Genomic DNA, 26,578 nt, shown 5'->3' on the forward strand with positions numbered 1-26,578 from the left:
CTCTATCGATGACCACCTGTTGAGAGTTCCAGCAGACTCTATGCCAGGGTATCTTTGGGTATGTGAATACTACGACAGCATTGGCTATTGCATTGGCTCTCTTGGGGATTTGTGATTGTAGCCTTAATCATCTGCTTAGCTTTAGTGAAACTTATAATACAGACTATGTTTGTGGTCACTGTCTTACTTTGTTCTTCATGTGTTCCTAAAGCCTTCTAACCGAAGAGAATCGCTAGGGGTATCTTTCACCGCGTTGATCTTAAAACTGTAGCAACACAGGAGCCGGAGTCCCTCATTAGGCACGCTCATTTAACACAAAACTACCAATTCAATTTAAAATAAAGGCTACAAATGGGTATGTCTACGTTGCAGCTGGGAGCAGGCTTCCCTGATTCGGTAGGCAAATAGGTGCTAAGTCTGTTCAAGCTAGAAAGCTAAAAATCACAGCGCAGCTTGGGGTAGCACAGGCAGGGGCTTAGGCTAGCTGCCCAAGTCCGATCCCAGGGGGTGGGGGCAGGTTTCTAGGCAAGCAGGGAGCTACACCTGGCTACACAGCTATTTTTAGAGCACCAGCTGGAGTAGAATTAGCACCTCTGTCTTCCCCAGCTGGGAAGCACGTTCCCAGACTGCAGTATAGACGGACCCAGAGAGTCACTTTGTGCTTCGTTTTGGAGCTGTGTTTTCTTTTCGGGCAGCTGCTATTGCACTTTTAATTCAGCTTTGATGGACCAGGAAAGTTTCTATTGTTTTTATTTAATTATTTTGCATAGCATCTGGTCGTGGATTAGAACCCCCTGGTTCTGAGGTGTTCGTGGGGTGTTTTCTGTTTTGGAGGCAGCCATCACCAGGCTATAAACTAATCTGAAGAGATTCTCCAGGCTTATATTTATCTATGGGAAAGTTTCAACCGCAGGAAGGCTCACGCCCTTATTGCTGTGGCATACCTAGGGCTGTCACATCCCTAACTGGGGAGGGGTGGTCAGCTCTGAGATGCTGCTCAAGACAATCTGCCACCCTAGGCAAACTTCAGTGCTAAATTTGCTAACTGATGCTAAGCTGTTGCAAGTGAGCCCCAGCCTACTTTGCTTAGCCACCGTTAGCCAGCTCAAGTAGGAGTTTATTCTTTGGGTATTAGTGAGAGCGGCAGGCTGGTTGACAGTGGGTGATTGAATTGTAAAGCTGTCATTTCGTTCCCGGCTCAGTTTCACAGGCGGAGCATTCAAAATAAAATAAAAAACCAAACACTTTCCCCCAGAGGTGGCAGAAGCTCACCTTGAATGGGGGGGCTGAGGTTTGGGGCTGGGGGTGTGGCACTGAGGGAGTTCAGGCAGCACCCAGGGCGATGGCGGCAGGTGGCAGGGCGGGCACTCAAGTTGGTCTTGGAGACATGCAGCAGGCTCAGGAAGTGGCCTGGTCAGGATGGCAGCGGCAGCATAGTGTCCCCACTTCTGCACCCACAGCAGCTGCCCACCCAACTCCCTGCCCCCACTGCTGCTTTTGTGCAACTGGCAGCTCCTCCTGCACTGGAGGGGGAAAAGCCCTCTCTCCATGCCCAAAATGATGCCGCTCCACCCAGCTGCCCCTTCCCTGCCCATCCCCTCCCTCCAGGCTCTCAGGCCGGAGGAGGAGCAGAACCTAGGCTCTCTCATCTTACACCCACCCTGGGCAGAGAGAAAATATTGGAGGGTGGAAACATAGATCAACCCCCAGAATATTTCCATTGCAGGGCTGCTAGCCCCTATGGCCCCCTAGTTCTAGCAGCTGCCTAGTTTGCTGGTGTGGTTCCTGCCTGCTCTGCCCTTTTCTTAGGATTGATATGAAGAGTTAGATGGAAGAAGGTTCCACCTGTGTTAGACCCAGAGCTCACTCCTAGCACAGATGGGGCTCTACAAAGTGCTATGGAAATTTGTAGCAGGTTGCTGGGGAAGCTCACTTATAGTGATGCTGTTGGAGAGTGAGTATGTAATCTGGAAAGGAGCAGATAGTCTCTGTAGTCCTGACAGCCTAGCACTACCCACAGAAAATGCACTGCATTTGTGTGAGCTTTTGCATCCTGTTTTACTCCTGCACTTCTGTTTCTTTGGGCTGATAAATTGTTCTTGAATGTGACCATTTCAGTTCCTATGAAGTGAACATCACCACCAGCACACACAGGTGCAGTTTGCATTTATCACTGCCTGTTATCATTTGACTACCAGAGAAGGTGACTCTTTTAACCAGGAGATGACTGCCAGAAGAGAGGCCTCCAATGAGACCATTACCAAAATATTGTTCCATGATCAAAGAACTCAGCAACCCATCATGCTTATGTTACAACTCTAACTCACCTCACATACACTCTTGTCATATTAATTAAAAGTCAAAACATTTCAAATGTCAGAGATGTGTGGGTGTGTACATACCCACACAAAACATGCTGATATATGTGTATACATTTAGCCAAATATGGAGTGTGTAGCATACTTTGTGACTAATTTTGTCTGTATGAAAATACTATCTCCAAGCTGTTGTTCAGTTTGTTGTGTGACAGGGTTTAAAATTAACTGGCTGTTTTTATATAAAATTTCTTTATAACTTTACTCCAAAGGGGACCATGTATCTCTCCAACTCAGAAGGGGCAACACCAAGCCCTTCCCTGATCCATCCTAAAAGTGGGGGCTTTCTCTTTAAAATGCACTCCTGGTATGAATAAAACTGTTTGTCAAAACAACCATCTGCACTTTTGTGCCTTTAGAAGGTGTAATCCAAACCTAATCTAACCAGGAATTTGCGGGCTTGATTTTTCCCTCACAGATACGAGTATAAATCAAAAATAGTTCTGTTGGCAGTGATGGAGTTACAGTGGTATGAAATGGGTTGAAGTGGGGAGAGAATCAGGCACTGAATTTCTAAGCTCTGTCCTGCCCTCCATCATCACCGTGGCAGCATATGCCCAGGAAAGAATAGAACCAGGAAGTAGTATCTATCTGAAGTTCCTTAATTTAACAAGTCCTATTAGCTGATCATTACACCTGTATTCACTGGTGTTTGTGACTCTCACAGCCTTTAACCTGAAGTCTTTGCTCAGTGTTTACTTGAGCAAAGCTCTCACTGAAGTCCGTGGGAGATTTGCTTGAGTAAGAACACAACAGAACTTCCTGGATTTGGCTTAACGTGTCTATATAAAGAACACAGCTGTAAGAAAATGAAAAGCCTGCAGTCATAGAATATCAGGGTTGGAAGGTCATCTAGTCCAACCCACTGCTCAAAGGAGGACCAATCCCCAATTTTTGGCCCAGATCCCTAAATAGCCCCCTCAAGGATTGAGCTCACAACCCTAGCTTTAGCTGGCCAATGCTCAAACCACTGAGCTATCTTCCTCCCCCCCCTTCAGTCCTGATCTGCTGAGTAATGCTTTTCCCTGGGTGGTGGCAAATATACTCAATGTAATGCATTCAGACTAAAGGCTGAGTAAGCAGTTGGAGTAGCTGTTACTCTTCACTGAAACCATGTTCCTTTTCCCTCTATTTTTCAGAGGCACTGTGGATTTTTTGCTTTTTGTTTTTAGTAGAGAGGCTGTTGTGTTTTGAGTAACTTGCCAATACTTTGCAGTAGTATGTAAGAAGAGAATCATCTGCACACTTACTGGCAGAGCCAGTCTGGGTTGTTGCTGGTTGATTATTATGAGAATGTGACCTGCACGTTGTTTCTGTCACATACATTCACCCATGAGGTGTCCATCTAATAACAGTAACTGACATTTATACTTTTAGCCAAATATTCCCAAGAGTTAGACAAACAGATTTGTATACAGTGATCACTTCACCCATCACTGATGTTAAGCCACTTCTGAGTGAAAAGGTGGCAGGCTTTAAATGGCACCCACAAATGCTGCACCTGAAACAAAGGACAAAAAAGAAAGACTGTGGGCAAAATTCATCCCCAGAGTAAACCCACCAACATCAATGGAGTTATGCGAGGGATGTATTTGACTTTGTCTTATTACATTTAACCTGCCGGGGAATTTAGCACAGAGGATTGTAATTCAGTTACCCAATTGGAATTTAGCTGGGACATCCAGGAGATAACTCTACTGTTCTTGCAAAAAGAAAAGGAGTACTTGTGGCACCTTAGAGACTAACCAATTTATTTGAGCATAAGCTTTCGTGAGCTACAGGTCACTTCATCGGATGCAATCTACTGTTCTTGCAAGTGGTGCCATGGACCAACTCTCCCCACTTTCCAGAATATCTAGCATTCCGAGATCTGTTTTTCTCTTCCTCCTTTCAGAGACAGGAGAAAGATGGTGGTCAGTTAGAAATAGGTATGGTTATAAAATTCTCCAGTCTGAGCTCAGTCTGAAGTGAGATACCTGGTCTCTGTAGATACAATTCTGCTTTATCTTTCTTTACAAAGATGAGCCAGACATTTGGGGGTGAAAATTTCCCCTTTACCCTTCTGAGGTCTACCTCTTTTTAATAATTTAGGGCCTGATTCAGCACCCATTGAAGTCAATGGAAAGATTCCCATTAACTTCAATGGGTGTTGGATCAGTTCCTTAGGGACCTCTGCTCCAAAAAGCAACAAAACAGAAGTTCTTAAATAAACCCTACATGCTTGAAGTTCTTTCCACATCATATGGAGATTCTAGTTAATAGAGTTGGTTGTATTCCTTACGTGTAAAAGGTAGGGTTACCATACATCTGGGTTTTCCCCCGACATGGCCTCTCTGTCTGGGCAGATCTCTGAAATAAGAGGAAATGTCCAGGATTTTTTGTTGCAGAGCAGACATTGCAGCTCAGGAAGAGCAGTCTCCACACCCCGATTGGCCCCTCCCCTGCGTCCGCAGCTGCTGAATTCGGCCCGCCAGGTAAGTGGAGCTGCCAAGTGCCTCTTGGCCAGGTCACCTGCACTGCCTCAGAGCCCAGTCGGGAGGGGTGACAGGGCCAAGCCCTAGGTCCCTAGCTTGGGAAGTGGGAGAGGACTGCAGAGAGGTGCTGACTGATGGGCTGGTGCTGCGTCCCTGGCCTGCAACAGCCTCCCTGCCACTGTGACACTGCCCCCCACCTTGAGTGTGACTGGAGGCCTCATGTACCCCCTTCAGCACCCCTCAAATGTCCCCTCCAGCACTGCCAAATACCCCTTCCCACAACACACACACCACTCCAGCACTTCCACATACCCACTCCCAGTAAACACACACCCCTCCAGCACCCCCAATGCCCCCTCCAATACACCTCTCCAGCACTCCCCAATACTCCCTCCCAGTACACATACACCCCTCCAGCACCCCCCAAATACTGCCTCCCAGTACATACACCCCCCTCCAGCATCCCCAATATGCCCTTCCAGTACCCCCCAAATATCCCCTTCCAATACACCCCCGGCACCCCTCAAATACCCCCTCCCAGTACACACACACCCCTTCAGCACCCCCAATACTCCCTCCCAGTACCCACACATCCCTCAAGTGCCCCCCAAATACTTCCTCCAGCACCTCCCAACTTTACCCCACTCCCAATTACCCTTCCTGCTGCCACTGGCAGTATCTTCTCTTTGGGAACTTGAAATATGGTAACTGTAGTAAAACGTCTTTGCATCTCTCTGTCAGATTGAAAAGGAGGTACTTTATGTATATATTGTCACAGGTAGGTTGTCCGTCTGTTAATTCCAGGGCTTTTTTCCATTCAGAGCCACCGTATTGTCAGAACAGGTGGTCCCCTGTGGAAGCAAAATAATTAGTGTCTGTTTATTATGTGAGTGATGTATTCTCATTTGCCTTTGGCAGCCAAAAGCTGATTCTATTGCTTACCTCAGTGTGGTGTATTTTCATTTTTCCTTTTTTACTTAGGTATTTAAGGAGATGCATCTCAGAGTCATACATTCACCACTAGTTATGGCATGCTTGGCTTTATTCTTTTGTGAATCTTGGGCACAAAGTTTTGGCTAGTAGGAGTCACTCAAAACAAGATTCTCAACTTTGCTCCCTAATTTAGGCATCCACTTGGTATAATCTGAAGCAGATCATTTGTGGATTAAGCATCAGATTTTACTGCACTAAATAGTCAGAGTTGCTCTTTGAAGCCTTCGCCCTGGGAAGCTGTTGACACATGTTTGAGTCACTGTGCTATCTTTTTCCAATAAATGCACATATAATTTTGTTTATATGCATTAGTTATATGTTCCTGCTCACTGAAGGAAGTGTTGGCACATTGTTTATATCCATTTGCCAAACATCACAGCCAGTGGCTCTATGACCATAAATGGAAACTCACCTGTGAAGGTATCCAGAGTTTCCCTTCGGACATGCTTGAGGAATAGGATGAATATCTCAGGTAAAGGTAAACATACGTGACGTGTGTTTAACATCTGTTGCAATCTCTAGGTGAGGAGCTGTCAGCTCTCACTTCGCTCTGCTTCACATTCTCATGAAAGTCATGAATTATATGTCTTAGTTTCAAACACTCCCAGGAATGGAATGAACTTTTTGTGCTATACTCTGTCAGTCAAACACTTAAAAAATAGTAATAAAACCATTTGCCAAATCTTGCCACTCCACTCCAGCATTGTGGGCTAAAAATCTGGCCTCAGTAGAGAGGAAGTAACAATGGTTTACTGTACATGGGGGAACAGGCTTTGGAGAGTTCACACAGTAGGAGTGGAGGTAGGTCAAAGCTAGCTGAGGAGACGCAGGACAGTAAAATCCAGTACCATGACTACAAGGGTCCACTGTTTAAAATCCCTCATGTACGTAGAAGGCAAGCACAGGAGTCACTAGTAAAATCCATTGGCTGCAGTAGTAACTGTGGCGAATTCATTCCCTGTTTTCCCACAAAGGCCCTGATTCAGAAAAGCTCTTAAGCTCATGCCTACCGTTGTTTAAATTGTCCTAAATTGGGGCCAAACACTTCCTGGGCCCAGTTAGTTTCCTTGGGCTTTATGCAAGTGATCAGGATTTGGCTCAATAGATGGGTCTTCATCTTACATTTTCATATCTCAGATCGGTGTTAGACAATGTTTAATCTCTTGAAATGTACCTTTCTTGGTCTGAGAGACACTTTTTGTTCTTCTGCCAGTTAACTCTCATTGTGTGGTTTGCATCGACACTATTTAACTTTTTAAAAAAAAGTTTGCTGTGATGGATATGCGTCTCATGTCACACACATCCTTCCATAGATTCTCAAATAACTCCGGTCATAACACGATAGTCAATATCTGTGTATAGGTCATCAGGAATAGAACAAAATAGAAGACGAGTCTATGTTAAGAGCTTCCATACTCAATGTGTCTCAGAGTACTTTACAAAGGATCTCAGGCTATTGCTAGCTCACAGTAAAGAATGGGAGACCCACTGCAAATGACTGAATTTTTCAAATTAGTAAGAGAACATAGGCATAAAAACACAATGTATTTTGTTCACTTATTTTACTGAATGTAGCTGAACTTATTTATGATAATATCCCCTGGTAAACTGGCTTTAAGATATTATGTGCAAGTGATGAGTCCTAGTAATATGAATCTGCCATTAAGTCTTTGCTGGGAAATGAGATCAAACTGATTTTTGCGGGGAGTGTTGTGGTTTGTGGATTAGTGAAGTGTGTTTCCCTTGCAAGGAGTTGAAGTGTGATTGTGGCAGAAAGGCGACTGTATAAAAATGGCAATTTCTGACTCCGCATACATGCTTCCTGTGTGTGTTTGAGTCACGGCTGCTTGCTTATCTGACAAAACTGTTAGCATAACAGAGCCAGTACAGGTGTGGAAGACTGAGCTGGAATCTGTTCTGCCTCACTCAAATAGAATTGTCAGCCAAGTTCTGACTGCAGAACCTTAATGACTGAGGAAGATGTAAGAGGCAGAAAGAACCAGTAAAGCCACCACATTAAAGAAAAAAAGTGAAAATGGAACAGGAATGAGATTGCATTCAGGGCCTGATTGAAATTCACTGACGTTTTCGATTGGAAGCTCTTTTTTGGCAGGCCCATCTTTTTGTTCTGTGTTTGTACAATGCGTAGCACAGTGGGAGCCTTGTCCATGACTAGGGCTCCTTGGGACTATGGTAGTAATGCAAATAATAATACTAATAGAGTCAGTAAGAGTGTTTGAGGGGGACATCAACAGGATAGTGTCTCAGCTGTGACCTGGAAGGACTGCTGACTAGGGTAGCAGGCAGTCATTCAGTACCATGTCCATCCTGTCCTTTGCTAAGTGCGGGAAAGGGTGCTGCTGGGGGGCATGGAAAATCTCAGATGAAGAGAGATCAGAAAGATTGGGATGGTTTACCTTAGAGAGGAGATGAATAAGAGAGCATGTGATAAAGGTATGCAAAATGTAGACTGGTATAAAGGAAGTAGATTGGGATCTTCTATTTACCCTGTCCTCTAATCTTCTACTTACCCTATCTTCTAATAAAGTTTAAAGAAGCATTCAGCAAAACTGAAAGGGGTCAAATTCAAAACTGATAAAATAAAATACTTTTTCACACAGTGCAAATTAGTTTCATTGCCACAAGATATCATCATGCCGAAAGTGAAGCAGGATTCCAAAGTGAATTAGACTTTTATATGAAACAAGAATATCCAGAGTTATAACAGTAAATATATAAAACTCAGGAGTTCTAAATAGGATACAAACCCGCATGCTTCAGGGCAGAAACTAACCTCTAATTAATGGGGATTAGGAGAAAACTTTCCCTGGGGGCGGGTTATCCCATAACTGTCTCAGCACTATCTACCCCATCCTCTGAAGCAGCTGGTAGTGGCCACTGCCAGAAATGATATTCGATTAGTTGGATCACTGATTGGATCCAACATAGCAAATCCTAGGTTCCTAAAATGGATGGAGATAATCATCTCCTTTACTTCAGAGAGTAATGGTTTTCTGCTGAGTCTACTGACCTGTGGCAAGACCATGCAGTGGCTGAAGGAGATGCCAGGATGTAGAAATGGAAGATATACAAGTGACAGTCTGACTCCTCACTCTATAGACTGCTGGTTGCCTCAAGCGTGTATCTCTTGTTACTCCTGCAAGTGTACCCAAGTATCTATGTTTGCTCTTAATAACTATTACCTTCCAGAGTTTGATGGCCAGCTGTGTAAGGAGTCTAACACATGGTCACCAATATTCTCCATCAACATCATGATGTACTTTCTAATGTGTTACGGTGCAAACTGAGGAACGGTGAGAGCAGACTGGCAAGACTGCATATGGGTCATCTCTTCACTGTGGCAAGTAAGGCGCATTGGCTCCCACTTCTCTTCCATACTGGCCAGTGCAGGATCGGTGCAGTTTCAAACTGGAGACTTAGAGGTAACAGCTCTGTCCTCACCAATTGTCAAGCTTCTGAGCTATCCTGTGCCCCTCCGAATAGGAGAACTGTTGGTGGTGTTGCCCAGGAATTCTTCTACTGATGTTTTGATATGCGAGTACATGATCATCCAGTTGCTACAATTACATTGTGGGAATCTGTTTCTAAAAATATTGCAGTCTCTGCTACCCTCTAACAATAGCCAAAGATAATGTGTCATGTTCCTTAGTTACCAGTGACATACAGGATGAAACTAATCAATACAGCTGTTAACATAAAAAGCCATATTAATTGTAGCTGATTTTCCTTTTGCTTCAGCCTTAAAGAAACCCATAGTCATTTATCCTGCAGTATCACACCCTCACTCACACAATGAATTAAAATTCTCACACGCTTCCCTTTGCATATGCTGATTAGACTCCTGTTAGTCTTTTTTGCCTGAGAGCATTTGTGAACAGCATAAAGTAATTAGTTTTATTGTGAGTCCCTAAGCAAACTCATATTAGACCAGATCATCAACTGGTATAAATCAGTGTCCCTCCATTGAAATCAATGGAGCTATGCCAGTTTGCACCAGCTGAGGATCTAGCCAATCATTTTGTCTACGGGAATGTGTGTCTGTGTTGGCCACAACATCTTCTGAAAGGCAGGTGCAGCAAACTACTGCTTGTTCTTGGGCCTGATTTCCTTTCATTCTGTATTATTTATATTGCATTTTAAAACGTGCTTCAGTAGTGGTATGCAAACACTTTTTAACATAATGCCAAACTTTCTGTTTGCAAGGTTTGATCATTGTGTATTTCTTTTTTCTAAAACAGTTGGATTCTGGGGGGAGGGAGAAAAAGTGCCTTTGAAATTTTGTGGATTTTTTTTCATTGTGGGCCATTTTTGAATGAAAAATAAGGTTCCGGTTGGCTCAATTTAGGTATGAAATACACAAATATTCCATAATTTTGAAGTGATATTTTATTTTAATGTTCCACATATTTTTATTCTAATTGAATTTTGTTCAAATGCTTTTGATGTGCGAAAAGGCCATTTCATGAAATTTCATGGCAAGAAACAAAATTTTGGGGGTCACCAAATGGTCCAGAATTAAAGGATAAAATGTTTGCACCAAATACCAGGATTTTTGCACAATTCTAATAATAAAATATGCATTTCAATACTATGGAACTTTAAGACTGAGTCTGTAGAGACCACACTGTCCGAGGGCCAACTTCTGCCACTTCTGTTCTTCTTGTGAGCAGTGCTTTACTCCACAAATGGTCTCTTTCATTTTAACTGAAGTACTTGCGGAGTATATTACTACTCAGTAGGAATAAGGGTGGAAGAACCTGGCCCTAAATAGTTATCATTATAATGAACAGTGTTGTCTGGTGATTGGAGCCTGCACTCAGAGGTTCACTCAGGTATCATAGTGATGGGTGTGCTAAAATGTAGCTAGATAGATCTATTCCCAGCTCTGTCACTGATGTCTGTGAAAGCCACATATAACCTAATTCCTAAGTTCTCCGGACTGTAAAATGACACAATAAAAATTAAATGATATTTTGTGAATCTTATTAAGGGTTTGTAAAGTGTTTTGAGATTCTTCTGTAAGAGGTGCTATGTAAGTGAACACTATTATATACATATTCAGGTCTGAATGAAGTAGTAAGTGCCTCAGATGATGTGCGTAGAAAAGAGGTGGGTCTGTGTCTCCAAGTTAGGATCCAGATCCAGAACTGAACTTCTTTGGAGCCAGGATTTTTCATCCAGGTTTATCTCTGGTGCAGATTATCTGTCACCACTAAGAAAAGTATGTGAAGTTGAGTGGTGATGAATGAAGAAAAGTCTCACATTTCTGTTGATCCTTTCAGTACAATAATACATAGTCACTCCTGGGTTGGCTTTCTCTGACTGTGCATTTGTGTACACTACTAAAAATCAACCCCCCCTCGCCCCCAACACAGCAGTGAGTCTCAGAGCCTAGGTCTACAGACTTAGGCTCGCAGGGCTTGCACTATGGTGCTAATAATAGCAGTATAGACATTCCCACTCTGGCTCTGAAATCTGGCGAGGGGGGTAGGTCTTAAGGCCCAGGCTCCAGTCCAAATGGGAATATCTGCATTGCTATTATTAGCACCGGAGCATGAGCCCTGCAAACCCAAATCCGTATAGCTGGGCTATTGTTTGCTCTGTGCAGCCCCATGTGACTTTTACTCCGTGAGCTGGGAGGTAAAAGGAGGCCCGTCTGCATCATCCTCTATGCTATCTTTGTGTTTCTTTAATTCAAAGATCTTGTTTTCATCTCTAGTAAGTACTGGACCTATTGGCTTTTTAAAAAACTCCTTTTTTACTATGGGCCAAATACCCTCCTGGGCTCCAATCTGTGGGCTTTGAATAGGGTTCATGATGCATAAAGGCTGAGTAAATTGGAAGTTTCTCAGGGGGAGGGGGAGAGAGAGAGAGAGAATCCACTATCCCAGGCTACAAGTCAGCCATGCAGTAGCTTTGCAGCTGCTACTAAACTCCTCACGGATTTTAATATTATGGGCACTGGTTGTGCCCCATACATAGTGGCTTTTGGCCAATGGATCTGTGCAGTCACAGTGCTGCTGGGCATGTCCCTGAAATCTCCTGTACAATAACTCTGATCAGGACCCTGCAAAACATTCCTTCCCTGGTATGCAGGGGTGTGGATCACCCAGCAGGGGCTATCTTGGCCCACACACCCACTTTCATTATAGCAGAACCACTTCTGTTGCACTGCCTTTTGGATACTGTGCACAAGAGGAGGGAACCAAGCAGGGTATGGACCTATGTCACTGAGACATTATAATCTAGTACTGAAGGCCTCTCTGCTCCACTTGAATTGCTGCAACCAAAAAGAGATACTATTCAGCCTCACGGAAAGTTTTCTCTCACTAACCCAACCTTCATTCTACCTGGGCAAGCCAATTCCTTCATGCCACTTTGAAAATCCTGAGAAGTCCCAAACCTTTACTGCTGCTCCACTCTTGAATCTCTATTTCAAAATTACCATTGGTCAGCCCAGGGAAAGGATGGGGATTCTTTTTGTCACATCAACACAGGTCTTTAACTGGCCAGAAGGATTGTTGCTGCAACGCACCTCCTCCTCAAGCTCTTTAGGTGGCTGCAGGGGCATTTATTGAGGTACACCCTCCACGTCAGAGTCTGGGGTGGCAGCATTCCCTGCCTGTGCCAACAAACCCTGTCTGGGAATTGAACTGCCTCCTACCTAAATCCCTGCATAAGAAAAGAATTTATAACCCTTCAGAGGATGTATACATGAAATTTCAGAGCCAGACTTAGATGAGCAGTGAACAGATTTCATACTTTAAAAAATACCTGCCGCTGTATTTGCAGTAAGTAGCTGCATTAATGGTATTTCTGCGTGTAAATCCCTCCACATGAATGGGCTTCAGATACACTCCACCAAAACGTGGCATAACATAATCAATTCTCTAGATCAGTGGTTCTCAACCAGGGGTACATGTACCCCTGGGAGTATGCAGAGATCTTCCAGTGGATACATCACTCATCTACATATTTGCCTAGTTTTATGACAGGTTACATGAAAAGCACTAGTGAAGTCAGTAAAAACTAAAATTTCATACAAAGACTTGTTTATACTGCTCTATATACTAGATCAGTAGTTCTCAAACTGTGGGTGAGTTTGTTTTAATAGGGTTTGCCAGGGCCAGCGTTAGGCTTGCTGGAGCCCAGGGCAGAAAGCCGAAGTCTGAGCCCTGCCACATGTAAAGCTGAGCCCGAATTTTTAAGTGAGGTGAAACTTGGGGTACACTACACAGATCAGACTCCTGAAAGGGGTACAGTAGTCTGGAAAGGTTGAGAGCCACTGCTCTAGATCTTCCACGGCTGAAGTGGGAGTTAGACACCCAACTATCATTGAGAATCATTGGAAGTTAGACATCGAATTCCCATTCCTACTTTTTGAAAACCTCCCTCTCCGGCCACTTATATCACAGTCAGTGCTGTGGTATCGGTTGGGTGCTGACGGCAGCCTTCGTACAACGTTTTTGCTGTGCCAAGATATTGGCATTCTCCAAACAATGTGCTAAGACAGATACACATTTCTAACACGTCTGTGCCTGAAGAGAACAAAAATGGGGTGTGGACTGATCGAAAGTGGGAGGTTTAACATCAAGACTCCACCCAGCTGTAGAATACAAACTGATCAGGAACAACTTTAAGTGTAATTTATTCTGTACTTTTGCTGGAATAGTCAATGCACAGGAACTGGCTGGCTACATATAATTGTATATACCTTTCAGTTAAATCAGAGAGCTAAATGCAAAATCCAGCTCTCAGGGACAGCATTTGTGACAGATGCTGAAGACCACTGTGGTTTACACTCACACAAGATGGATATAAAATGGCCAGATTTCATCTAGTGAAATTCTTGCTCCCCTCTCTTCAAGTGCTGAGGGCCCTTAATGCAGAGCTACTATAGTTCCACTGCACTGGTGCGAGGACGGTGGATATAGGGAGAGGGCTCATGAGATCTATGAACTAGCGATCTGCAGGGGCTCTCTGTGTCCTGACAGGTCTGGGGAAAGGAAAGATGAACCCATACCTATGCAGATCTACCAGCCAACCCTGCCACCCACTCCCAGTCTCACACATAAGGGTGCAGCAGCCTCAGGGGCTAATGAAACCCTGAGTCTACAGTCTGCTGTTGCTCCGCACTTTGAAAGGGCTACTTTCCCTCCACTGCCAGCACACAGCTAATTTACTCAGGAAGTGCACTTGATCCACAACGTACCCCTTAGCATTTAAGGCCAGATCCAAAGCCCACCAGTCAAGGGAGAGATTCCCATTGGCTTTGGGCCCCAGCTGTAGAATAATTCAGTGCAGTACAAATTTCAGGCCACCATATCTGAGAGAAACTTATTTCTTTTTAAACAAATGCTAATTTGTGCCCCAAGACTATTTGCCAGTTCCCCCTTCACATGGATTGCTGGGATTTCTTAATATACAAATTCTGTTTAGAATAGTGGAGAAAATATAGAGCCAACTTCAAAGTGGGTGCAAGCTGGTAACCCCTTTGATGGCAATGACTTACACCAGGTGTGAAATTGGTCCACAGCTGCAAAAAGGTCAGGAGAGGCAAATAATCTCCCAGTTCCAAAACCTCTTTTCCATGCCAAAATGTAACATTTTATTGGAAAAGGGTAAGAATAGCTAAGTTTGAATCCCAATTCCCCAGCTGTTCAATGCTGTTTGGATCTAGGGTTTTGACTTGGACCCATTTCTACCTTTTACAGCACAGAGTTTGCTATAGGGCCCATCCTTCTCCCCTTGAAATCAACTGGAGTTTTGACAATAACTTTAATAGTAACAGTATGAGACCTTCAGGCCTGATCTGGGCCCATTTAGGTCAATATGAAGACTCCCAATTGAGTTCAGGGGGCACTGAATCAAGCTTTTAATCAGCATCACTCATGTCAAAAGTTGAAATATTGTAGGGTTACTTCTCTGGCATAGACCCAGGTGTCGATCCTGCAGGCTTTACTCACAAAAGTAATCCTTATGCATGAAAGTATTCCCACTGAAGTCCACAGGACTACATGTGTGAGTAAGGACTGCTCATTTGGGTGATGCTTTAGAGACTCAGCCCCCTAAATCTTACAGCCAAACATCCATATAGAAACCCTGCTGTCCTGGCATTAAGAGCTGAGTCATGCTCATCTTACATTACTTGATGTCAATGGGAATTTTGCATGAGTAAGGGAAGTAAGATTTGCCCTTAAGAATGTGACCTGACTGTCCAGGATGGTGCATTTGAACTGAAAAGTTGTTTCACCCAAGCAGCTATCAAAGCTGCAGTCTGGAGCCCCACACTGCTGTTTTAGTAGGGGAAGAATCTAGAAAATATTCAGAGGATGACGTTTGAAAGAAATGAAGAGGCTGTGTAATTAGAATAAAGCATCCAGGTAAATGACACCACCAATTAATGGTTTCATATTTTATTCTTATTAAAAGTTCATTATCAAATTGGCACAACATAAAAATAGATTTGTGGTGAACAATACATATTATTATTGCCAGATCAAATCATGCATACCCCTTTTTAAAATCAGAATGTAACTTACGTGAAGCTCTCCACTGTGCTCACCTCCAAACCAGCATTACTGCAGAACGGAAAGGCTGTGCTTTCTAATGGTTCTATTCAAATACATACGGCAGGCAAGAAATATTCCCCATCTCATACTTCAAAGTAAATTTAGAAAAATAAAATACACCTATAAACTGATGCTCAAACTTTGTATGTTTCAGGTCAGAATAATAGGACCGGGGTGTAGAAGATAGAAATATCCTCATTCCTATGGACCTACTCCCACTCAGGTCAAAGAGAATTTTGTCATTGACCTCAAAAGGAAGAGGATACAGCTCTATGCTAACAGACAGATCCAATAGGTCTAGCAATAGAAACTACGGAAGATGTGTAGTTACGTGGGCATTGATTATTTTGATGTTGCACACAGTGCTGATCATCATACAGCAGGCAATCCCTAGTTACACTAATTGTATTTTTCATACAAGTCACTGGTTGCTGGGAGGAGCCGAGAGGGTGTATCAAAGCAAGACAAAAAGTGCGTACAGCTCATTTTTCCCCCATTTGGGTTGGCCCTAGTTATGAACGCAGATACAACTTTTCTAATGAATTGTGTAGCTGAGATCAGAATCTGGACCTTTTTCTTTAACACATCACACAAATGGCACAGCTCAAGTTTCAAACACATAGCTGAAAACAGTTTAACCAAACAGAAAAATATACACCTCTCACCAAGGAGTAATCTTTCGTTTTTCTGCAAAAAACAGGGAATTCATTGCTAGAGTTCAGTTTATCTTAAGAAATTAGAGTTTGAAATATTTGTTTGCACTCTTTAGAAAGCGGCAGGGGAAGGGATACCTAGATTCTGCCTTGGGATGTGTGTACGCAAATTGACCTATAGGGCCAGATCCTCAGCTGGTGTAATTGGTGAAGCTCCACTGAAGTCATGCCTACATATACCAGCTGAGGATCTAGTTCATATATTTTCAGGAGCTGAGCATAGGTATCCAAGGTCAGAATTTGGCCTCTAATCACCATCAGCTGAATTCTGATGTGACTTACACTGGTGAAATAACATTGATTTCAGGAAAGTTCCTCTTGATTTCCACCTAAGTGCGAGCAGACTCAGGGCCCATGGTGCTGCAGTTCTCGATATAGAAAAGTCAGTGTCACTGACCTAAGTGATCAAGGTACCGTGCACTATGGGTCTGCTCCTGGAGCCATTTGGCACATGGCGCTCCCATGGATTTCAATGGGAGGCCCATGCAAGGAGCAGCTACAGGCCCATGTCAAATGTACCATATGACTGTCAGCATTACAGACTACTGCACTAGCATGGCTACCATGCTTTTTTTCCCTAAGTTATCTTCTTATTTACCCTCAGTCCCTGTTTCAAACAAGGAAGCTAGGAATTTAAGTAAGGTCAGGTCTTCCAAACTTAACACATTCTAAAACTAGCCTCAAGGACATTTGCGCATGTCCTTCAAACATACCTTCTCAGAAAACTCAGCTTAACTCACTCTCTTATGCTTTGGCAGGCTGTGGTACAGAACTTGAACTCTGCCTTTGAGCTTACACTCCATTAGCATTGCAATACAGCGTGCTACCACTGTGCCACTAGAAAGCCAGTGTGATGGCCCCATGGTTCTCATTTCCTCCTTGCGCACAATTTTAAATAATGGAAGATAAAATCTCAACCCCGCTCCTACACATTAAGAGTAATCAACAAAAATCTCCGGGCCTGCCTCTCCATTCGGATGCACCAGCTTCATTGATCTCAGTGGCATTACAACGGCATCAAACTGGCATAGCAGAATGGTGAATCAGGCTCTCGCTCATGCCACATGCAGTATGTTCAAAACAGCCCTCAAGCAAGACGTTTGCTTCAAGCAGACTTTACAGTGAATTGGTTTCGTGACACCGCATATTTTTACAAGCTCGTCATGGAAACGAGAGGAAATTCAACATCTCACACAAAATTTGGAGGTTCACTTACACAACGCGAGAATATTTAGTACAAAACGTTCTTCTAGTTTAGTGCAAATATCTTTAACTGTGACATAGAAACATTAGAAGACACACTGTAACATTTTACGCAACTTAGCCAAGAAAAAGCATTTCCGTGAAGTGCTATCTCTACATAATGCTGAAGTATTTCAAGACTGTTTCTGAGTAGGCAACATTCTCATTCTCAGTAATGAAATCAGGTTGTGTTTTATCACTGCCAATTCCAAACGTAACAGTGTGGATTTTAAAGCTATACTAGTTAAGAGGATAGCATCTACTCCTATTGGTATTTTATCACTCGGGGCTTTATTCGTTCAATATTAGGTTCCTCTCATTGTAACAACTGATGGCACGAGGAGGAAATTTACTAAATAAATTACAGCGAAATGTTTCACTAGTAGATTATTAACCTGCTCACCCCAAGTGGGTCAGCTCAGCACCCCAGAGCTCCTATTGAGAACAATACAAGCTGCTGGCAGTGGGACTCTTTGGAAAACCTCCCCTTGGGAGGTGCTGAGTCTTTTTGAGAGTCAGACCCATAGAGGCTGCATGCTAGATCATCCAGCACATCAATGGACTAATACTAAAGACAGGTTTAAAAAAAAACTCCCAGAGCTGAATAATCCCCAAATTCCAGGGATACTTGCATCCAGACCCAAGCTTTGCAGCATAGTCCCATCTCTAATGAATACTCTGTATTTTCCTATTAAGTCACATAAGGGCTGGTGATGTATTTGGTTCTAAAGCTTACTGAACAGAAACATGTAGGGCCTGATTCTTGTCTGACTGATTCCACACATCAATTAGTTAAGAGTAGCTCCTCAATGGAGTTAGCTTGTATAAATCCAGTCTCCAGTAAATCAGAATCTGGCGCTTACTTACATGCTATCTCCAGTCTTGTTTGATTCTTTACAGCCTGGAACTGACCAATGCAAAAAATGAAAAGGCTTCCAAGTATCTACCAAAGAGACTAACGGGGATGGAAGCTGTAACTGGGACTTCCTGGCAGGTTTCCTCAGCATTAAAGGCTGCAGATCTTTATGCTAAGTTAAGTCCAAACATACTATAAATGTGTTTATGATCTTCCGTCTCTCTGGGCCTGCTTCTAATCTCGTGCCAGTGTAAATCAAGAGGCTAGCCATAGAAGTCAATGGAATTATATTAGGCAAGACTGGAATCAGGCCCTACAAGCCTTTTCCTGGGACAGAAAAGTATAATATGTTGTAAAAAGGGACTTGAATGCAGTTGAGAGCCATAAAATAGTAGCTTATAAGGGACTGGTATAGCACTAAGAGCCATATAAGGCTGGGAGAGTTGGGTGGGCCACATCATGGAGTCTTTTCATCCACACAGAGCACCTGTCATAGGCATGTGCTTTGCACTCTCTGGTCCTGCTGCTGGTCTGTACAGGGCTAGTGCTGGGTTACAGCAGACTGGGGGCTGCTCTAACTCATACCAGCTGCAAACAGTCCCAAGGGGCAGAAAACGCAGTGAGAGATCAGTTTAGCATAGCGGCAGCCCAACCAAGCCTCTTGTCCCCAGCTATACAAACAGTGGGGACGGGAAGTGGCATAAGAGCACAGAGCCAGTGGAGGTGCTATCAGAGGATTGTTCTTTCTTTGGTGATAGCCTCCTTGGGCCAGGTACACGAGCATTCTGACTGGATTCTGCTGGTGATATGGCACAAAGTAGCAGCACCACCCCAGAGAGCCTGCCCCTAAACGTTCAAGGTTGAGAAGATGCTGGACCAGTTGGCTACTAATGTATCTTCCTAAACATAATTCATCTTCTACCTGCATCTGCCTTGCAACTATAAACAGTTTCAAAGCTGGAGAATAATCCAGAGGTTTCATGTAAAAGCTTCTTTTCCTAGGATTTTATTTTTAAGAATATATTTTTGTATTGAAACACGGCCAGCATTCTTAACATATTTGAAAATGACACAGTCATTTCATTACTTATGTATCTGTGTAAAACTGATAAAAACAAAGCAAGACAGGAACATTTCATATCAAGAATCAACCTGCAATACAAACAGAGTCCATTTTACATATAAAGTCACACACCAGAAAAAAATCATCTGAAAATAACATTTGGGCTGGTTTAAATGGGGGGAAGGTGGGGGAGAGGAGAAATCACAAATTCAAAGATAAGGCTAAAACTCCATCTTTAATTTGCACTGTATGGCTAGGGGCGCAATCCTGATCTCATTTGCACCAGCAAAACTCCAGACTTTAACAGAGTTACTTTTCATTTACATTAGTGTAAGTGAGATACGAATCAGGCCTCTATGTTTTTAGCTCATATGGAGTCTCATCCGAAGGCCACTGAAGTCAACAGAAAGACTCCCACTGACTTTAATAAGCTTTAGATCAGGGCCATAATTGGAATTTTGGCTCATTGTCTAAGGCTTCCTGATTCAGGGCCAGATTAGCTCAAAGGGAGGGCAAAATGAACTGATTGACAATTGGCGTTCTATCCTCACTCTGGATGTTTCAGTTTTGGTTGGCTTAAACCAGATCTTTATCATAAGTTTAACATAGTTCAGAGATTATTCTTCCTTTTTTTTTTTTTTATGTTGTGCTACAAAAAAGGCTCCAAAATACATGTCTTAAAAAAGTCCCTATAATACATGTTTTATAAATTGTCTAAATAAATGTTTATTTCACAGACTAGAACATCTCAAAAAGACTTGTTGTAGTCCATTGTGTACATCCAAGGAAAAGTGTATGAAGTCCTAAAGAAACTATGAAAAGTTACTGTGTTCATCTGTAGTGTAGAGCAGTTACAGTGTTTAGAGAGCTACACCTATTACTTAAAAAGCTATTTGGAAAACTTATTCAAGTGCAGTAGCTGATTTTCAAGTGCTAATAACTTGGCTGTCCACACACTATTTTAAATTTTAATACCAAAGATCAAATTCTGCCCTTCAATGTGCGCAGAGAATTTCCCACTTACCCCCTAAAGGCTAGTGCCATTATGAACTGATGGAAACAGAATTAAATTCTGCAGGCTAAGTTCCAAAAAGCACAACTAAACCTACAAACCTTCTATATAAAGATTTTTTTTTTTGTAAAAAATTGCTTTAGCTCAGACTTAACATTTACAGCAAAGTTATAAAGTCCTGAAAAACAGTCTATAGTGAATACACGAGCAGACCCCTTACCTTTCTGGGTCTACAGGGGACAATTAGAATGTAACCGACCGTTCAGCAAGACACTTGTAGTGCTTCAATAATGATATGTCAAGTTTACCCAAAGAATCTAAGACATTTGTACATTCAAAATACTTATACTTTGCTGTTCTTAATTATCAGTAAAATCGTTCATTTTTACTAAGAATACATACAGAGATGAGTATAAATAAACAAACTACGGGTAAGCGTCAAAAACTGTATTAACGTTCATTTGTGCAAAAACTTGTAACAATCTACATTCTATGCAAATACCCTGACTAAAATATACAAGCCAAATCCTGAAGCCCTTACTCAGTTTTTGCACAGTCCGTGGGCCAACTCTTCCTCTGGCATAAATCAACCTAATTCCACTGAAGTTAATAGAACTATGCTGATTTACATCAGCTGAGGATCTGCCCTTTTCTTTGGCAAAACTCACAGAAATCAATGAGAATTGTGCTCAACTAAAGGACTGAAAGTTTGATCATGAGTCATGACTCACTGAAGTCAATGGGAGTTTTGCCATTGATTTAAATAGAGACAGGATCAGGCCCTGGATAAGGACGTCAGCATTAGGCCCTGTTTTGTGCTACACTAATCCACTTCAGTGCAGAAACTATTTGCAAAACAAAATTTTTTTTTTAAATCTCTGATCAATAGCTGGCTTTAGCGCTTGTTTCAGAAATTGCCTTTCTCTGAGAAGGTTAATAGCTGCTACAACTTATGACAAGACTGTAAATCTTTCTGAATCCATTCTAATTTGATTATCCTGCATGGAGGGGCTAGTCTGTTTGAAGAAAAATGGCTCAGTGTCTATAAATCAACAGCTTTCTTCAGTAGGATAAATATCAGTTCAATTCATCAACATATTCTTTACTGGACACAGGAAAGAAACAGTGAAGCTTGCCTATAATAGTTGTGTCCAAACTCAGCTGTCATTGATCTTCCAGATAGAAGATTCACCTGAGCCAGTTTGGAATCTACAGTTTTCACTAGGTCAGCCAAGTTTAGTAAGACGAAGATCTCCATTTATCTTTATTGTGTCAATTGCTGACAGCGTTTCAATACGATGGTAAAAATCAAAAAGCTGATGTCCATCCACAAATACTCTAAAACGTGGGTGCTCACAAAGTATTTCAACCTGTAAAAAATAAAAATGATGAACCAGGTTCACAGTGTAACTGGAGTGCTTCATTTCCCAGGGCACAAATGTCACTCAGTTATTCTTTACATGATAACTGTTGGCCATTTTATTACTGAAACACCATGTACCAGTGAGGGTATCGTGGCCAAAGTCTGCTTTCCATTACTCTCATACATCTGGAGTTACTTCACAGAGATCATTGAGGTTACTCTAGATGTACAGTAGTACAGTCAGAAGCATATTGGATCCCAGTCCTATTGTTCTGCACACAAAAGTTCCACTGACTTCAATGGGAATTCCCAGTTTGGAATAATGGCAAAAACAGGCCCCATATGCTAAGTAACATGTAATTACAGAGGGATAGATCATGCCTCCAGGGTCACGTGTGGATTTCTACTCCCTCCTGTGCAGAATAAGAAGTAGGATGACCAGACAGCAAATGTAAAAAATCGGGGCAGGGGTGGGGGGGGGTAATAGGAGCCTATATAAGAAAAAGACCCAAAAATCGGGACATCTGGTCACCTAATAAGAAGGGTAGTTGCTTCCACAGCACTACCCCTCCCTTCAAAGGATTCTCTGGGTGTTGAAATTCATGAGAGGGGAAGAGATTAGGGACTGGTTAAGCTGGAGCAGGTAAAGGATAGTACCACACTGGGTGTGCCTGGGGTCAGGGAAGGATGCACATCATCTCCCCCTACTGCCCTATGGAGACACCTTGAAAAAAGTGATGTAGCCTAGTGCTGAATCATCTGTTCTGCACAGCATTGTCCATGGTGATTACTCACATTTAAGGGAATCCCTAATCTAGCTGCAGTCAGAGGGAGTCACAGAGCCATATTGCCAGGAAGCAGGGATGTGAGATTGCTGGGGGCACAGAGTAGATGCATATGATCCTGGCCATCCATATCTGGAGGATCTCCAGGGATCTGTGTCTAATCAGGATTTTTAAAGCTTAACAGGAGCAAATAAAGCACCCACAGGCTTTCTGGGGCCTTGTGCAAAATCAGACAGACAGTGCCTGAAGCATGCTTCCATAACCTACCCCATGTGGAAGACTGTTAGCTTTTTGGGTTGGAGGAGAATTATCTTGGGGCAGGATGGTTTGGCAGTTGGTCAGAGTTGGCATTTGTTTTGGGGGTCAGACAGGCTTTATTACTAGGGAGAGGAGCGAGGCCCTTTCTGGATTAGCTGCATGGAGAAGGCAGCCTGCCTGCCTTTCTTCTCTGTGCACTTTGAGGTTGCTGAGAGCAAGGCCCTGTGCAGAGGCATTGTTTGTTGGCCACGATTAGCAAAGATGTCTTCATATAATCATAAAAATTAGAAATGGGAAAGTATATTAGGTCAATCCAGTCCATCTCCCTGCCAGTGCAGGATTGTTCAAACTGCTACATCTTTACATTGTATAAGATTTTTTTTAACTCCAGGGTACAGAATTACTAATGATATATATATATTTTTTTATATATATTTTAATCTATTAACACAATGGGTCAAAATCAACCCTGGCGTAACTCCACTGGGGACAAACAGTTACACCAAGGCTGAATAAAGCCCTCTTTAACTATAAAAATTACAAACACTATGTCCACTATGATTTTACAGCCTATTTGGGAAAATATTCTACAGCTGCAAGTATGAGCATATGCATGAAAACACACAACAGCTGATCAATACTTTAATGCCTTTAGGTCTGTTAGTTGTTACCGTAACAGAAGAAATTCTTGTACCTTAATGTGATTTCTGAACATGCACACAAAAATGTTTTGCACTATCACATCAAGTAACACCTTGTCAAATATGATGTATACTCTTCGGCTGGTGGTACTCACCCTAAATGGCTGGTCTGGAATAAATGGAAAGTAAGGAATCGATGATTGTTCTTCGCCCCATTCGCCAGATACACAAGAGTTTCTGAGGAACTGTTTATCTGTAAATACAGCTTTCAGTTCAATGGCTACATCCGCAGGAGGATCTTCTGATTCCCCACATGTCAGACTGATGTCAAAGCTGAAATAGGAATAAAACGGCTCTCACTCGCCAAGAAAGAAGCAAACAAATCCAAAATGCAGCAGCACGCCTGATTTCTAAGCTTATTCAACAAGCCTATCTGAATTTGTAACGGGAAATGGCTAGTCCCCAAAGTTGAGAAAGGGACCATGACACAATATACACTGTGCTCTTATATTATTCTCTAAATTGTGTCCTCCTTTAAAATGTTGGGAAACAAAACGATCCTTTTAAGAAATGCCCCCTCTATGGGTCAAAGGAGAAATCAGCACTCTATAATCTCTGATAAAAATAGCTGTCTTCAGAAATGATGGATGTTTTTTGGGCAAATTCTCATCATGGGAATGTAGTACTTTCTTGGAGCTCTTCATTGGGAAAATGCAGACAGGACTGGAGCAGCCCTGCCAACCAGAAGCAAGCTCTGCCTCTGTGTTATTACCTCTCGGGGTTGAGATCCACCATGCCCATAACTAAGACCTTCTTTCCTGGCCTCATTCCTCCTTTGATGTGTCCACAAAATGGGACGATCTGGAAAAGAACAGCCGGGAATCAGAGGGAGGAACCCTCAAGCTGGAAACAGACTGGGCCAAATCCAGACCACAGGCACAATTATAGGAAAGGGAAGGGTAGCAAGTCAAAACAATTTACCAGCCGTGGAAAATACACATCTGCTTGCACTGGAGATCCCAAGGAGTTGTTTAAATGTCCGTCCTCTATTTTCTAAAGAGGAAACAAACACACACTGAGACAGAGAAATCACTGCTCCTTCTGTGCGTTTATTACTGAGCCTGCCTGTGACTGGGACGGTCTGCAGCAAACAACAGCTTGGGAAAGTCTCTCTGCAGCTTGCCAATTTAATTTCAAGTCACCTCCTCAATATGGTCCATATTCCGAACTCCTTTGCAAAACAAAGGGTGTTTCCTGCTCTCCGAGGGTGCTTCTCTTAAATTCCCAGCAAGTGCTCAGGCTCACATTCAAAAGCCAGATGTCGAGCCCAGGCAATACTTAGCTATGCACATAGTCTGTCCCCCGACCCCGCTCCTCGCCCCTACCAATGCCCAGCTGCATGCAGGAGCATTCACACGCACCCCAGGATCGTCCCTCTGGAGAGATGGGGGAGAGGGGAAAGAGAGCCACACAAGGGGATGGGTTACCTCCCCCCATTCAGCCCACCAGCCCAGCCACTGCATCCGCCCTGACCACAACACACCCCTAAGCCGCAGCCAGCCTGGCCGGCTCACGGGCGGGGGGGCTGCTGCTGCCGCGGCGGGCGCTGCTCACAGGTATGCCGGAGCCACGGCGGCCGGCGTCCCGAGCGGCGCTGGGCGCCCGGCGGCTCCGTCCCAGGGGTGGGGGCGCCGCATGGCCCCCGGAGCGGAGCAGGGCCCCCCCCGGCAGCAGGCAGGAAACGGGCCACTTACCAGCGCGTCCCTCTTCGCCACCGATCCCGCCATCTTGTTGAATCGGTGCAGTTGTGAAGGCGCAGGCGGCCGGTGCGGGGCCGGAGCGGGAAAGGGGGAGGGCGCGGGACGCAGCTCCGCGCAGGGCTGACCCGGCCGAGGGAGGGGGCGGGGGCTCGGCGCTGGACCCGGAGCAAAGCCCGCCGGCCCGCGTGCAGCCGGGCGGGCTGGTGCCGCAGCAGGGGAAGTGGCAGCGGCGGCGGCAGGCGGCATATAAAGCCCTGCCCCGGCCGTGGGGCAGCCCGAGGGCAGGGGCCGGGTGGGGACTCGGCGGGGTTGTTGCAGCTTGTTCCACTCGCCTGGCTCTTGACGCAGAGAGGCGGGAGGGGGCCGGGGGCCGTGCGGCGAGCTGGGAAGGGCAGGCGAGCAGCTGAGAGGCAGCGCCGGGCTCCCGGGGGCCTCCTGCCTAGGGTGAGGGCCCCATGGAGAAGGGGCGCTTGGTTCAGCTCCTGAGGGAGAGCGGGGGCTGGATTTCACACGCTCCAGCGGTCAGGGATGGGGGCCTCATGTTGGGCCCCGCCCCCAGCCGTCTCCTTTGTCTCCTGGGCTTCTCCCAAGCCAAGACCCCGAATCTGAACACCCTCCAACCTGTTATGGCCCACCTCTGCGCCTGGGGTTGGGCCAGAAGTTTGCAAATAGCCCCCGTGTTTGTACTGGGCCACATCAAAAGCCCAGATCCAAACGTGCCTCCAGCTTTGGGGTCTCAGAAGCTGGGATTGCGACGTTGTGGCTTCTGCGCAGGGTCTGTCTACACTAAGAAATTAGGTCGAATTTATAGAAGTCGAATTTTTAGAAAGCGATTTTACACAGTCGGTTGTGTGTCCCCCCCACTTAAGACCATTAAGTCGGCAGAGTGTGTCCACAGTACCGAGGCTAGCGTCGACTTCTGGAGCGGTGCACTGTGGGTAGCTATCCCACAGTTCCCGCAGTCTCCGCCGGCCATTTGAATTCTGGGTAGAAATCCCAGTGCCTGATGGGGCAAAAACATGGTCGCGGATGGTTCTGGGTACCTGTTGTCAGGCCCTTCCTCCCTCCCTTTGTGAAAGCAATGGCAGACAATCGTTTCGCCCCTTTTTTCCTGGGTTACCCGTGCAGATGCTATACCATGGCAAGCATGGAGCCCGCTCAGCTCACCGTCACCGTATGTCTCCTGGGTGCTGGCAGACATGGCACTGCATGGCTACACAGCAGCAGCTCATTGCCTTGTGGCAGCAGACAGTGCAGTATGACCAGTAGCCGTCCTCATTGTTTCCTGGGTGCTCTTGGCTGGCCTCGGTCTGGTTGGTCAGGGCACCTGGGTGGACATGGTGCTCCTGGCAGACCTGTGTAAAGTCTGTCAGGGGTGCCTGCATATAAATGGGAGTGACTCAGGTCATTCTCTTCTTTAAGTTTTGTTTAATAGAGATTCAGTCCTGCC

At 44.2% G+C, this 26,578-nt stretch overlaps 1 protein-coding gene across 1 annotated transcript; it reads right to left on the reverse strand.

Moving 5' to 3' along the window:
- Window positions 1-19,467: 19,467 nt before the first annotated feature.
- LGALSL (galectin like) lies at window positions 19,468-25,374 on the reverse strand. Its single transcript, XM_077812035.1, has 5 exons — window positions 25,123-25,374; window positions 24,350-24,421; window positions 24,141-24,229; window positions 23,524-23,701; window positions 19,468-21,691 (listed from the first exon to the last, which is right to left on the reverse strand). The coding sequence occupies exons 1-5, from the start codon at window positions 25,372-25,374 to the stop codon at window positions 21,548-21,550; spliced, it is 735 nt and encodes a 244-aa protein (XP_077668161.1). The 3' UTR covers window positions 19,468-21,547.
- Between the last annotated feature and the right edge of the window lie 1,204 nt (window positions 25,375-26,578).

The sequence above is a fragment of the Eretmochelys imbricata genome, chromosome 3 (genome assembly GCF_965152235.1).
Source record: "Eretmochelys imbricata isolate rEreImb1 chromosome 3, rEreImb1.hap1, whole genome shotgun sequence".
Lineage (NCBI taxonomy): Eukaryota > Metazoa > Chordata > Testudines > Cheloniidae > Eretmochelys > Eretmochelys imbricata.

Bases quoted from the DNA above. Each gene is read 5' to 3' on its own strand.
- LGALSL (XM_077812035.1), bottom strand. From the start codon at position 25,374: ATGCCGCCTGCCGCCGCCGCTGCCACTTCCCCTGCTGCGGCACCAGCC. The intron at 23,702-24,140 runs GTAATAACACAG...TTCCTATTTCAG, and splicing joins GTGGATCTCAACCCCGAGAG to CTTTGACATCAGTCTGACAT. The intron at 21,692-23,523 runs GTGAGTACCACC...TATTTTTTACAG, and splicing joins TTCCAGACCAGCCATTTAGG to GTTGAAATACTTTGTGAGCA.